Source organism: Cavia porcellus, unplaced genomic scaffold (genome assembly GCF_034190915.1).
Source record: "Cavia porcellus strain 051 isolate PalLab524CR breed Dunkin Hartley unplaced genomic scaffold, mCavPor4.1 scaffold_5, whole genome shotgun sequence".
In the NCBI taxonomy this organism is placed as follows: Eukaryota; Metazoa; Chordata; class Mammalia; order Rodentia; family Caviidae; genus Cavia; species Cavia porcellus.
Genome location: NW_026947488.1, coordinates 44,332,689 through 44,347,970, shown reverse-complemented (window position 1 = coordinate 44,347,970; position 15,282 = coordinate 44,332,689). Strand labels below are relative to the sequence as shown.

General features: G+C 39.2%; 1 protein-coding gene across 6 annotated transcripts in view; it reads left to right on the top strand.

The window, feature by feature from the left end:
* Plcb4 (phospholipase C beta 4) overlaps positions 1–15,282 on the top strand; it is a 355,157-nt gene that overhangs the window by 123,192 nt on the left and 216,683 nt on the right. For all 6 annotated transcript variants that reach the window (XM_063248709.1, XM_063248710.1, XM_023560190.2 and 3 more), the window contains exon 2: positions 10,621–10,687. In XM_063248709.1, the coding sequence (XP_063104779.1) occupies positions 10,621–10,687 (67 nt within the window). The remainder of the gene's footprint in view (positions 1–10,620; positions 10,688–15,282) is intronic.

Genomic DNA, 15,282 nt, shown 5'->3' with positions numbered 1-15,282 from the left:
GTTCGCTCTCACTTTTCTAGAGCAACAGCTCTTCCCTGTTACTATTCTTAGGTTAATATGCACAGGTCATTTTCTCTATATGTGTAGTGATGTGAGTGCAGAAATAAAGGCGTTGCAGAGGGCTGCAATTAAATACCCACTTTGGGTTACAGCAGTGCAGTAGGCACTTTTGTGTGTTATTCCGAATGAGGTAGACAATTTTTGCTTCTTTGCTAATAAGGAAAGTTGTAGGTCCAGGGGAGATTACTTGACTTGTATTCTCAAAGATTGGCTTCTCTCACTCCCACACCTGCTCTCTTTATACTCCCCAAAGCTCCATTTGAGAATAGTGTCTTCCCATCTCATTCTTTTCTCATCTCTTTCTCCCTCGCAGTGGGGATAGAGATGGCACTGGTCTTTTGAGATTGAGCCCTGCCGCTTCCTCTCAGATCGGGTTGCTACCTCTTTTATTTTTCAGAGTCACAAGAGATTCAGCTTAATTTTGTATATTTTTCAAAGCTGTGACCACATACTTGATCACTTGTTTCTTTCTCCCTGGTGACTGCCTGGAGAGGCAAATTGTCTCTTACCATTCCACAGCTCTGAACAGCAAACCCACAAGTCTATTTTATTTTAATAATTCTCTTTCTAACCACACCAGGGAACTAGGAAAACAAAGAATAAAGATTTCAATAAAATTCCAAAGGTTCAAAAACAGCTAAGATCTTATTTTTTGAACCCAGTTTATGTACTGTACTTACTGAAATTCTACCCAAGTGTTATTTCATAACAGAAACTGGAATTCTGTAATTTTATTTTATTTTATTTTTTTCACTGAAACTCTAGTTCAAAGCAGGTTCACTTTGGTAGTGCTGGTGAAATGGTGCTGACGCCAGATCATGTTTTCTGCTGCTTGTCCAAGCTCTCAGGCTTTCATTATGACCTGGTTCTGTAAGAGACTTCCAGAAAGTCGTGTCAGGTTAGAAACAAGGAGCTACTGCATGGGTTTTGGGAACGAATGTTGTATATAACGTACCTTGGCTGTCCCGTACTGGGAACCCAGTCTCATGTGGCCATTATACAACCAGGAATTCTGTAATGTGACCAGTGTGAAATGAGATGTAAACTACATGTCAGATTCCAAAGACTTGGAATGAAAAAACAGGTAAAATGCTTCAATAATTTTTGTATCACTTACACATATGCTGATGATATGAAAGCCTTCCATAGGCATTGGAATAAATAAATTGTTCAGATTAAATTCACCTTGAAAGCTTTTGAGTTTGAGGTTATTATAGATTCACATGTGCTTGTGAAGTATAATGCAAGGGATCTGATATATCCTTTCCCAGTTCTCCCTACTGGTCATGTCTTACACAAGAGTAGTGCAATAATATGCCCATGAAATTGACTTTGACATAATTAATTGACCTTATCCATATTTTTCAATTTTATATACTCTCATTTATACATGTGTTTGTGTCTGTGTGTGTTCTATGTAATTAAACACATATGTAAATTCACATGACACTACCATAGGCAAGTTAGAACTTCCGTTGCAAGTATTATAGGCAGCTACAAATTGGTAATTATATTTTTCCTGTATTACCAGGTTTGCTTGTGTTATTTCCGTATAGCCTTAGCCATTGCCTTTTTTTCTTCTTAACCCCTGGGAATTACTGATCTCTGCCTGACTAATGTTATCACTTTACCCAGGTCATACAAAGGGAGCCATGTAAGTGTGCATCCTTTTGAGAGTAACTTGTCACAAAGCAAAAAGGCTTTGACATTCATTAGGTTGTTGTGGCATCAGTAGTTCTTGCCCTTATATTATAGTCTGTGTTTCTTTTTACTTTCTTAATGGCGCTTCTAGAAAATCTAGCATCTTAAATGTAACTTGCATTTGTGATTTCATTATGTCTACCAGATAGCATTGATTTCTGAGCATATTTGTTGGATGTCATCAAAAAGCTTATTTGTTTTTCATTTTCTATAACCATTAGATAATCTTATGTTGGATTGGAACATTTTGTTCCTCAAACTTGAAGTCAGGTTGAGAATGAACCAAAGGGCAATGCTTTTTGAAAAATAATTTCAGGAAAGTAAAATCGTTTGTGTCCCTCTCTCCCTTTCTCCTGCCTGCCTCTGTGTGTGTGTGTGTGTGTATGTTGTGCGTGTGTGTCTTTTCAGTAAGAAAACCTTTGTACTTCATTTCACAAAAGAAACTTTTCATAAGGTTAGGCAGCGAGGAGGGATATCTTGCAACTACTGCCAGTGGTATTCAGCACACTGGTTGGAGACTAATTAAATGACTCCTATTTATCTGATATTTTCCCCTTTGGGAGATTGAGAAACTTTTTTTCTTTCCAACTTAAGCTTCAAAAAGAAACCAGCTCAGTGAGCTTATGATGGAGGCAAGAAGCAGGACACAGGACACTGCAGAGCAGATTAGAGCTGAGGCACAGGATAATACTGTTTTCAATTAGAATTGCCAGGGGAAATTAGGTAGGCAGAGGGTAATTACCTGGGTTGGCATCTATCCAGGTTTCTGAAACTGAGACTTGATCATTCTGAGGGATCATTGACAACACAAGCAGCCAAAGACCTTGAGGTTTGTGTATTATTTCACACATCCTGAGGTGTCCTGACTACAAGGCATGGCTGTTTCAAGTCAAATTCTTTGGTATGAGATGTTTTAGCAAATGAAACCTTGTAAAAACTAAGACACAAATCAAGTGATGCCACAAAGGCATCAGATCAAAAAGAGTTTTCTATGACAAAATAACTATATTTCTTTGATCCCTGCTATGTAACCACTAGGATGTTGGAGGTGAGGTTGAATCTAGGAGAAAAAGTGAGGGCTGATTAAAGTGTAGTTCTCCTCTTTACCTTAGACAGATGGTCCTGGCATGCTAACAGTCCCTGCTGGTGGGTACCTTTCCTAGTACCAGGAAAGGTCACTGAGAAAATGTCATCTGACACATGCCCTTGTCCAACCTGGTTGTGAAAATGAGTCGTTGGAAGCAAGTCTGCTTTTGATGCAAATGTCAGGATTTAATATTGTTCTCCTTACCCCTACTCCACTCCAGTGACTTGTTGCTGCAGCTGCTAAGCATGAGTTTCTTGGGGTCTGTACCACCTGAGCTGGTGGACTTGGGGCTAAGCTGTCCCTGCTGTGACTGGCTGTGGTCAATGGAAGAGTTCCCAGTGTCTTTGCTTTTTCATGATCTAGAGGGGCCCACTTTCTTCTCTACAGTAGGAAAGGGGTGAGGTGACTTTTTTCCTGTACTTCTGACATTAGCTTTTGCTGTGTCCTCATTTTTTTTTCACAATCTGTCAATTTTTTATTTTTATTTTTTGTCTTTGTCCTTTTTATCAGTACCAGGGATCGAACTCATGACTGTTTGCTTGCAAGGCAGGCGCTTATGCCGCTGAGCTAAATCCCCAGCCCCAATCTGTCAATTTTTAAAATGAAGCATGGTGGGAAGAATTCTGATTGGAGCAAAAATTAAAGAGAAGGGTTCAATTACATTTTTTCTCTTCTTCCCAAAGAAGACCTGGAAGACAGAAGAAGGCCAATGTTACTGTGTTTGTTGCAGTGGAGGATTTCCTAGGTGTCCTAGCACAAGCCTGCTGCTGCTGTGGAGCATAGTTGCGTGTGAATGTACACACCCAGTATGTGGGCTGCAGTTCCCACACACTCTCAGCTGTGCTCATGGTCTACATATGCTTGAGTGCAACCCACAGCTCATTGGTCACCCACCGTGGGCTGTGGTCAAGCTGTGTGGAAGCACCAGGAGGTGCACAAGAAGTTACTGTACTTACAAGCTGCTCCTTTGCTTACTGTGTCACATGACTTGGTAAGTGATGTGACCATTTTGTGCCTCAGTCTCCTCATCTAGAAAAGGTTTGGTGAGACATAATGAGTGTATGTACCTGAAACACTGAGAGTGGTACCTGCACATGGAAATTTTCCCCCATCAGTAGTTACTGATATTACTTACGTTGCTGCTTCTGGGCCTGATGAAGAGCTCTGCTCTTTAACCAAATATGTCTTTGAAGAGCTGTTTCTTGAAGATTCTTGTTTTATCTCCTGTAAAAAAAAAAAAAAAACAAAAAAACAAAAAAAACTTAACATGTCATATGCTCATGGGCATATTAAGCCTACTTTTAATTTTCTTTATATTTTGATGTTCATGTATTTGTGTGTGTTCCTTCTGTGTAACTTCCAACCAAGTCAGCTGAGTGAAAGAGCAGTTAAGTTGGTTGATTGCCTGTAGAAAATATAAACAAATTCAAATGAAAAATTCAGTCCACACTGCTATTTGGATGCTCTGTTTTAGAAGAAAACAAAAAGACCCACAACATTTTTGTCCTTCTAGATACTACATATGTGTTTTGTTTGAAGGCTGTCAGTAATGTACACATGTAGTTGCAAAAGGTTTGATTTAAGGTAAAGCAGAGCAACTTTCTGTGAAGATTTAGAATTTAGATGAGAATTTAAAGTGGAACATACGAATCTAGGAGACAAATGGGGGAAATTGTTAAAAATTTATTCTCTGACTTCCAACTGTAATGCAGCCTCTCTGCTGGCCAGTTAGCTGTTCTCTTTAGTGACCTCAGATCCCAAGCTGAGGTATATAGGTGGTAAAGGCAGGCTGCTAGTTAAATGCAGGAGGCAGAATTCAACGTTGCCTCCATGACTTCTGGTGTGCACATCCTGTGTAAACAGAGGGCTATGGATATGTTATTTCTGGGGTCAAGTTATGATATGTGGCAAAGTTGATTTTTTAGAGTTTATCCTCTGTGGACTCTCGAAGGAACCGAAGAGAGACATGAAAACAAAGAGATACCTTGCAAGGGAGAGTCTCTCTGGCTTCCTCTAAAGATGGTGGGACTTGCATGACCAACAATGGTGTGGGGGCCCTGGTAGCTGGCAGTATCTGCCAGATGACAGCCAGCCAGGCAGTGAGTCCTCATTTGAATAAGTATGAGTGCACCTGGCCACCATCTGGACTGAGCTCAAAAGGGATTACTCCTGAGAGCTTCCAGCATGGAATGACACTTAGGGACACCAAGATTTCAGGTTTATAAAAAGATGCTGAACAGAGAGAGAACCCAGCGGCAGTGTCTTGTCTTCTGACTTACAGATTTAGGAGTTAATAAATATGTGTTAAGTCACTGTATTTGTGGCAATTTGTTATATATCTTCATAAAAATGAATACATGAGGGAAACTTGGCAAAAGAATATAGATTGATAATTGCAAAGCCATTACCATTATTTGGAGAAAAATATATCCAATGAGCTCCTCTAAAGAACTCCCAGCTTGATATTTTAGAGCCAGTTAGCCATCATAAATGACATACCCAGGAGCTGTAACTCTTCTGTGCAGTACTGAGAATGTTCTCTCAAACTGGCAGTTTTAGATGCAGGGAGGGGCACGTGCCTGGCTGAACAGCTCTCTTGGTGGGTGTTTGCTGATGATGGCAAATCAGAATATGTAGAATGAGAAGGTGGGATTCCCTCCCTTCTCCACTGCCAGGCTTGCTGAGCAACCTTTCATTTAGAGACCAGTGTGTCCAGGAGTGTGTGATGGGAGACCACGGTAAAGGAGCTGGCTGCGTAGGAAAGGCCCTGGCGGGCAGGTGCTATAAACATCCAGAGAAGCAGGCTTTCTGAAAGGACATTTGCCACTCTGCTGTTGGCTAGGCGGTATGCAGCATTCTGGCTCCGTGCTGCAAAATCACCTGGGCAAAGCTGAGGTGTCATGTGTGTGTGTGAGATCTGCCGTTTAGAAATGGTAGCCCCTGGTCTGACATAAGTGCACCATGGAGATCGGGTCACGGGCATCGTGTGCCTCCCTCCCTAGTGGAATGAGCAGTGTGAGCAGGTTAGGGCCACAGGGAGTCGGAGGATGGGAGAGCTGAGTTCTTGGACTTGTGTCCTTTTTGTGCACTGCTATATTTCCAGAGCCTAGTGCAGTACCTGGTACACAGTGAGTGCTCAATAAATATTTACCTTTTACTGGGGTTTTTTTTGTTTTGTTTATTTTTGTTTTGAATTTGTCATTTCAAAAAATTCAGTTAATATTGATTGGTAGATATACTGAAATGTAGCTTTTTGAATGAGGACTTCAATGAAATATAGCTTACATAACATAAAATTCGCCCACAAAACATAGGCAATCTGGCATTATATATATATATATATATATATATATATATATATATAAGCATTGGACAACCATCACTGCAATCAAATCTTTTGTTCACATTGACCCCATGTCTGTGTTAGATTTATTTTATTGCTGAGTAGGATTTCACTGTCTGCATAGACCCCATTTTGTTCATTATTTTGGTAGACATTCAAATTGTTTAATGTTGGCTATTAGGTATAATGGTGTTTTGAAAATTTTCTTGCAGTATTTTGTATGGATATATGTTTTATTTCTCTTGGGTACATCTTCAGAGGTGAGACTGTTGGTCACTTGGCAACTTCTAATTTAACTACATGGCAGACTGCCAGTCGAGACTTTTCCAAAGTGCCTGCATAATCCGCATCCCCACGGGTGTGTGGGAGGGCTCTGATTGGCTGCTTACTGTGTGTCTTCCAATGATAGTTTTCCTAGTGGTTGTAAGGTAGCATCTCATTATGGTTCTGATTTATGTTGTCCTGCTGGTTGAACATCCTTCTGTTTATATGTGTGTGTGTGTGTGTGTGTGTGTGTGTGTGTGTGTGTGTGGATGTTTGTGTGTGGATGTTTTAGAAAGGTATCTCCAGGTCATTTGCCCATTTTAAAATTGTGTTATCTGTCTTTTTTGGTTGTTGTTGCTGTTGAGTTGTAAGAAGTCTTAGTTTCTGGATGAAAGCCTTTGCATCAGATAAATGATTTGCAAAAATTATCTCCTATTCTGTGGATTGTCTTTTCATTTTCTTGATAGGATTCTTTGAAGCACAAAAATGTTTAGATATCTACTTTACCTAATTTCTCCTTTTGTTGTTTGTGCTTTTGAAATCATAGCTAAGAAACCATTGACTAACCAAAGGTTATAAAGGTTTCTCTAATGCTGTATTTATTTCTAGAGATTTTTATTCAGCAGGGAGCCCTTAAATTTGGGGAATCATTGCAAGACCCTCAGTGGGTGCCTAAACTGCAGATACCAAAAACTTCCTTTTATTTCATTTTCCTGTGCATACACTTCTGTGATACAGTATGATTTACAAGATAAATAATAATAACTTGATAAAATAGCATTATTATAACAAACACCGTACTAAAAGTTGTTTGAAGGTGGAGTCTCTCCTTCACAACTCTTTGTTGCACCACACTCATCCTTCTGACTGTTGACCATGGGCCCCTGAACCATGGAACCTGAAACCCAGGATAAGCAGTCCTGTTACATCTGTGATCCACTCGGAGCTACTTTTTGACATATGGTGTGAGATAGGAGTCCACCGGATTGGTGTGCGATATTGGGGCTCAAACCTATGGCCATGCACCTGCTGAGCAGGCCCTGCCCCAGGGGCAGCATCCTCAGTCCTGCCTTCTGCTGCTTGAGGCTACCTGCTTCTTCCAGTATCACTGGTGGAGCTGATGTCTTTGAATGAACTTAGTACCCTCACTGGATGCTAAATAGCTCTTATTTTCACGAAGTACAGTACAATATTAGAACTTGAGTGTTTTGTTTTAACCAATAGGTCCCCTCCTATATTGTGGAAAACAATCTTCCTCCTTTTGGAAGGCCATAAACACCCTCAGATGTATCCCACACATACTCTCACACACATACACATGAGCCCTTCTTTACTAAAGACCCGTTCAGCATCTTGAATAATAATATTTAATATTAATAGTACTTAGATGAAAAAGTAGTTAGATTGGGGTTTTCTTTTGCATGTTAGTTGCTGTAGTTTGCCTGTGACATTCCAGTAGCTAAGTGGTCCGTGGCATCTCACAGTGCATCATTTCTTTGTAAGGTATTAACAGCACTGGTTTTCCCAAATGCAGTGCTCTCTCAAGTATGTGCATAATCAGAAGAGTGTGCAAGAACAATGTGACAGTTTATCTTGGGTGGTCACAAGGAAATTAGAGAAAAGAAGGAACAGTATGTGTCTAATCTTTAACCCTTGGATTGCAAGGAGATTTGAGGTTTAAGGGGTTTCTCAAAAATAAAGAGCACCATATGGCAGGGTTGTTAATCAATGAGCTGTTTTGGAACTCAGTCTGTTTTTATATCCCCAAAAGGTGTAAGAGAGTTTAGCCTCCTAGCTCTAGGTAAGACACTTAATCATTACTCTATTGTGGTGGTCAGTTAGGTGATGACTAGCTTGAGTGGGACAACCCAGCTGGGCTGAGGGAGCAGGTTCTGGGAAATGATATGAGTGGAGAACAGAAGTGGAGGGTCTTATGCTGATTTCCCTCTGAGAAGCTTCCACTATTCTGGGCTGAGCTCCGCCTTTGGCAAGGATGGCTGCTGTTCTCTTGGAGGATCTCTGGTCTTGACCATTACCTTGGGCCTTATCTCCTGGGACAGATTCTTCAGCTTCCAGCACTGGCCTTTCAGCCTCCTGGTGCAGACTTTAGCCTCCTGTGCCTACCCTTGGGCTTCCCACTGTGGACCCTGTGGTTTTCCATCATGGATTCCTTGGCCTCTTGATGCAGACATATGGAACATTGTCATGGCTGTAGACCTTCGGCTGGACTCCTACTGGTCTTTGTGTGGACTCCAAACCGTCTGCTGGATTCCTCACATGTCCAGCACAGGGACAGATCTCTTGCACTTGTGTATATTTGACTCTGTAGGCAAATGCTGCACGCTGCTCTTGTAAATTTCTGAATCCTTCAATACATCTATTGCTTTGCAAACTCCGACCAATACATGCATTAAACAAGGAATTATTGAGCACCTAGTAAGTACTAGGCACTGTGGTAGATGCTAAAGATATACATGCTGGTTTTCAATGTAAACATGATCCCTGTCCTCATGGCATTTATGTTCTTATATTCATATATAATTACAGATATAAAGATAACATAGGAAATATTGTAAATGCCATGGAGCAACCAGGACACAAGGTCTAAATGTGGGCCTGTACCCCAGCTCTGTGTAATTCTTGAACACTCCCTGACTTCTCAGGTTCATCATCTGTAAAGTGAGGATAATCATAGCATGTACATTTTAGAGTCTGTATGTGGATTATGTATGAGGATGCAGTTTTTACTTAGAGCCCAGACAATAGTAAAGTATTTATTAACCCAGTAAAGTCAATGTCTATTTTCTAATTCTATTTAATGTATTTAAAATGGTGAGGTTGGGGCTGGGGGGTTAGCTCAGCAACTCAAGTGTTTGCCTAACAAGTGCAAGGTTGTGAGTTTAATCCCTGGTACCAAAGAAAAAAAATTAAATAAATAAAATGGCAAGGTTTTTTCCTATGGGGAGTTTGCAGTGAATTGGATTTACTTTCCAGTTTCACTTTTAAAAGCAGCATGTTTCACAGTGAAATATGACACAGTGGTTAAAGGTTAGATAAAAATCAGAGGCTCTCCTCCTCCTTTGAATTCAAATTGTTTAGGGGCAGCCCCAGTCTAGTTTCTTGATATCCCTCTACATAGGTTACTTGCATATAGCAATGCTTACATCTGTGTGTTTATATTCATATAGTAGGATTTGCTATAGCACAGTGGTGTCACAACCCCTATACTATCACATTATCTTCTTATTATTGTTTTTTTAGTGGTACTGTGGCCTGAGAATTTGTTGCTGTGACTGTCCACTTACGTGCAGATTGGCCATGTCTTTGTGGGGCAGTGTCTTGCATTCTATAGATGTGCATCCTGCCTACCCTCTCATCTATGGCTGACATTCACAATGTCCAAATTCATAATTTGCAGACCTCATTTTCCTCGGTGTTGATGGCTAATTTTTTATGCTCCTACCTTCTTTTTATGTAAAAATGGCTGCTTTTTGCTTTTTGATGCTTCTGATAGTTCCTAAAACCATTTTATTCCTGCTACAATTTGGGAAGATCTTAAAATCTAAACTTCAGCTAGACCAAAAATCAAATGTCAAATCCAGAATCAATGTGTATGGTAATATTAGCAAAGCAAACACAGAAACACACACACACACCGCGAATAAGGACTTTTTGGGCATAGATGCAATTCCATTGGACATCTTCCTTCTCAGCACTGTGCTTCTTGGAAAGATTTTTTCCCCCTATTACAGTTCATCTAAGGACATTTGAAAGATTTCTTGCAGTTACAGTTCATCTGAGGACATTTTAGTATTAATCAGGAGAAGACAATCATATATATTTCGAGAAGATTTTAGATACCCTTGATGTTTAATTGCTGTTTTATTATTTTGCTAGACTGAGAGGTTAAATAGGAGATCAGTGGCACTATAGAGAGAATATATAAACCCTTTTGCCTTGATGCAGTGGTAAATACTTCTGACTTGATGACTTATGTGTCTGTTGCCTAAAATGAATGTCCTGAGTTTTTTTAAATGTGTCTTCCTGGTATATTTGAAAAATGTATTTTATAGGCTCTGATTTTGAAGTGCAAAGGCCATTTCTCTGTGTGAGAACTCTTGAGTCTTGACGTGATTTTTCTCTTTTGTGTCTGCTTGGTCTCCAGGGTACTGTGCCGTGAGTGTGGCCAAGTGGACAGTGGACATCACTTGCCGTTAGTCCGGAGCTGCCCGGTGAGTTTTCCGCCACCAGTGGAGAGGAATCATTAGTGCTGGGGTCCTAGAGACTTCAGGCTGCAGAGGGAATCTCTTCATTCATGGGTTGCCCCATCTGGAGCCTCTCAAAATTTGCTCACAGACATTTTCCTCTGTATGGCAGAGCAGAACTGCCCAGAATTTTCTGGATTCCAGTTTACAAATCCTACTTTCGACTCAGGCAGTGCATCCTTTGCTAGATTTTCTACTTGTTGTCTATGGAAATGCAGAAGCCTGCATTTAGGAGCGCTAGATGCTATATGGTGGTTTTTCTTCTCTGCAATTTTTTTCCAAGGAGGAATGTTCTCTGCAGGCTTCACTGCGAATTCCACTGGTGATGAAAAGTCACAGCTGTGCCCCTTAACAGCCATTTCATTTGGGGCGCAACTACCTGTGGAGAGGATATAAATAAATTATTCCAGTGCTCCCTTAATGTTGGGTTTTACAACCATTCGTGAAATGCCAAAAAGGGAACCAGATATTTCTTTATGTGTATGCTTTATTTTATTAAAAGTGGAACTCACCAGTGCTTCATAGTAAAGCAGATTTCTATCGAATATGAAAATCTATTCTTCTCCTGACTCTAATCATAAATTCAAATTTTTTTTATTGCTGTCTTATTTAAGAATTTTCACATTACCTATCCTTTCTGCCTTTGAGGGATATGACATTATTTTTGTTGTGATGATGCAAACTAGCAATTTTGCTGTTCCTTCCTATAGGTGGACTCTGGTCCCAGGCACTTAGCATCAGTGTTTTATTCTTTACCCAGCTGCATGTCATGTCAGATATTTCATTATCTCCTGGCAGTGCCTGTGGCTGAATTTCTTCCGGCCTTTCTCCAAGGGGAGGGAAAGAATCACATAACCTGACACTTCACCAAGTGATCAGTGTTTAATGATGACATGATTATATCCAAAAAGTAGATTTATTAGTGAATGTTCCTGCCTATTTTTAGTTGAGAACACTATATTTTACTACCCTCTAAGGATGACTCATAAACCTTGTCTTCATAGACAAAGCAGAGTCGAAGGGTGCTGAATAATTTTAGGACCTTAAATTGCTGTAGACATATTTCTGCTCTTTACTTTGTTTTCATTGCATTTTTCTGGACTATTCTCTTTCCCTGTATAATAGTCGAATTATCCTTAAAGTGGTCACTTTTTATCAGCTGTACTATAAATGGTCCTCATGAAGAATCATATGCTTAATGAATATAAACACTTGATTCGAGAGTTAAAAAAAGAAAAAAAGAAAAAAAAAAGCTGAGGAACTGCTTGTTAAGTATTTTAAGAAACACTAAACTTCCCCATACTTAAAGAAGAATTTTCTTTATGTTAAGTGGTATAAGTGTTGTGCATTTGATTTTACAAAGACTTCGGGTGGCAGTAGATCCTAGGGTAACAGATGTCCTACAATCCGCCCTGCCTCATGCCCCCTCCCCAAAGACTTGATTGGATTTGCTCATTATCTTGTGTTAGTCTTGCCCTTCCCACAACAAAACAAAACTTCTCTTTTTTCTCTCCATCCTCTCTTAAAGATAAAGGCATTAGTCTCACTGTTTGAATGTCCACTTTGTATGCTTTAATCCTGTAACTTGAACAACTATTTTTAAGATGACAATACCTAATCTATTAACTAGTGATTTCTTACTGTTTTTTTTTTTTTTGAAATTCTGTATTTCTTGTTCCCTTATACTGTTTTTTTTCTCCTTTAAATAAAATTAAAAAAAAATAAAGGCATTGCATCTCATTCTTGGGCATTATCCAAATGTTAGATATCTTGAATTATGAGTTTTTAAAATTATTCTTTTATTATTTTTATAAGTTTTCTCACACTTGAAATTGCAAACTTGTAGATCCTGGAATCTGACTTTCCTGGCTTTATCTTGAAGTGCTTGATTTATTCCCCCATATTCTGAACAGAGAACAATTCTAACCTTATGTTAGTCCTAAATGTGTTCAAGTCTTCAGTAGGCATTCTGGTTATAAATGAATCTCTGTGTGGTTGTATTTGGATCTTGCTTATTTGTGTCATATTGAGCTTAGCTTATAGTTGGTGTTGTTTTTAAAAATCTACACTTTGTATCTATAGCAAAATGACCATTTTTGGATAAATTATCCTTACCTTGTATCATTAACTTTAGAGTGATTTTTAAATTATTTTATGAAAAAATAAAAAATAATTAAATAATAAGAGACTAACAATAAGTATTTCCCTGTGTATCATCTTCAAAGTGGTTATTCAGAATAAAAGAAAAGAACCAAAAAATATTCTTATTAGACAGAGAATATGACTTTTAGTAAAGAAGAATTTATTAGTCTAATTCAACTGAAAGCCACTCTATAGATTGAAAAATAAAGAAACCAACACTTGGTCACTTTTTCCCCTATGGTATTTTAGGTTGGAAGACTCTTTCTACAAGTCAGCCTAACGGGTACTTTGTTCCTTTCTGATTGATTCTTCAACTGTTACTAAATAAGGATTATATCTAAAACTTACTAGTGTTAGTTGTGCAGCTCACTCAGCTTTGGTGTTGACTTCCATTTCTTCGCATCTGTACTTTGGAGCTTTCCATGCTATCTTGACTTCTCTCTCACACACGCATCAGATCAACTATTATCATTTTTTTTCTAAATTGAAGAGCTGCGTGCTAGGGCTGCTTCCCTGGTCTTTAGGAACAGAGGTACTGCTAGCTTATTAAGCTGTGGCTATCGCATTTTTTAAAAATCCCTTGAGAATTTTAGACCCTCTTATTCATGGCACAGCAGCAGCCCCAGGAGCCTGTGGTCTCTCATCTTCTTAGAGCACTTTCATACAAGCTAGGAATCTCGAACTAAGCCAACATGAGAGGAGAGTTTTTGTACAAGTCCCGGAGAAGTCAGTGCTCCTAGGGAAAACGGTGAGTGGCGAAGGGGAGGGCAGTTATTGTGACAGAATGCCTGCTTGGCCTGATCACTGGGAGAGCTCGGCCCACAGCTAATCCAAGACTTCCAGGCAACAGGACCCAGCTTTCCCCTTCCCCTGTCAGTCACTGGCTGTTGGCAGTTGGGCAAGAGGCTGTAGACTTCCAGACACTTCGATTCCATTCAGTGCAGGTGAAGCAACTCCATTGGTGGAGTGGGCTCCACTTAAGAGATTTTGGGTGCCGTGGGGTATCAGGAGGTGGGCACACTGGTCACCATCTCACTTACCTCCTCCTATATCATGCATATTTTCCATCTCCTGGGCCATTTCCTGGTATAAGTTAAGGACTTTCAGGAACTGCGTAAAATATATTTCCTTCCATTGAGAATCCAATAAGCTACTGTTTTAAAAATCCAAGTCCTCAAATGATTGCAGTGTTGAGAGACACCTAGATCATTTTCAGTGAATAGAATTTCTGCATTTATTAAGTTTGAAAAGTAAGATCTAGTACTTCAAAGCTTTCTTGAAATGAATAATGATTTCATGCTCTGTGAAAAGAAGCAAAACCATCGTGTGATTATTACTATTGCCAGTTATTCTTGCTAGAAACATTTCTAAGACACATAGTCATTTATTATTAATTTTTTTGGGGGGCTGGGATTTATCTCAGCAGCATAAGCACCTGCCTTGCAAGCAGGTGGTTGTGAGTTCGATCCCTGGTACCGATTAAAAATAAATAAATAAATAAATAAAAAAAATAAACTGTAATTTTTTGTTCTCATGTAACTATCTTGTATATTATTTCCTTTTAAAAAATTATTTCCTGATAGTTCACTTGTGGAAAGTATTTTTCAAACTTTTTAGGCCCTTTCCTTAGGCTCCTTCAATTAAATATAGCAGTGCCTTCCAAAAGAATGATCACGTGAGCAGCATATCACACTTCACACACTTACATTTTCTTGTTGCCTCACTAAAGAAAGTGAGTAGGTGATAGCAACCCAAACTGGAGACTGGGCTGCTTAGGATCCCAGGTAAAATTAATTGAATAATGTAGTTACTCCTGCATATCTAAATTATTGTCATTTCAGCATTTAACCAGTAGAAACATAGTGAAATATTAGGCTCTTTTTCATCTGTTATGTATTTTTTATTGTGTGTTTGTATATTTACAACAAGTCTCAACTCATAGACTAGTGATATTTCAAGTGCAAAAAACAAAAACAGAAAAACTCAAAATGACATTTGTATTGGACAGTGCCAGTTTAAAAGATTAAAGAAAAACTCTGGTAACAATTTTACTGCCCTGTACATAAAATTCTTTGTCAGTGTTTTGGAGTTACCCTACCCGCAAAAGAAATGAGGCAAATGGTTGCCCAGAGAAAGTGAGTTGATCCGTTCCAAATGAGCCATTGCTGAATCAGAAGCCCTGTTAGCAAGAATTAAGGTTAAAACGACTGGGTTTTTGACCACTGTGGTGTTATTGATAACCATTAGGATTGAAAATTTGGGAAAGAATATGGGTCTGAGTGGAGGGTAGAATAAAGAAAAATTTTAAAGAGGAAAGAATGTTTTTTTTCTGGTGGTCTAAAAAAATTATGTGTGTGTGTGTGTGTGTAAGATTCTAGAAGAATGTTGGTAGTTGCATATAAAAAGCTGCATTGCTAACT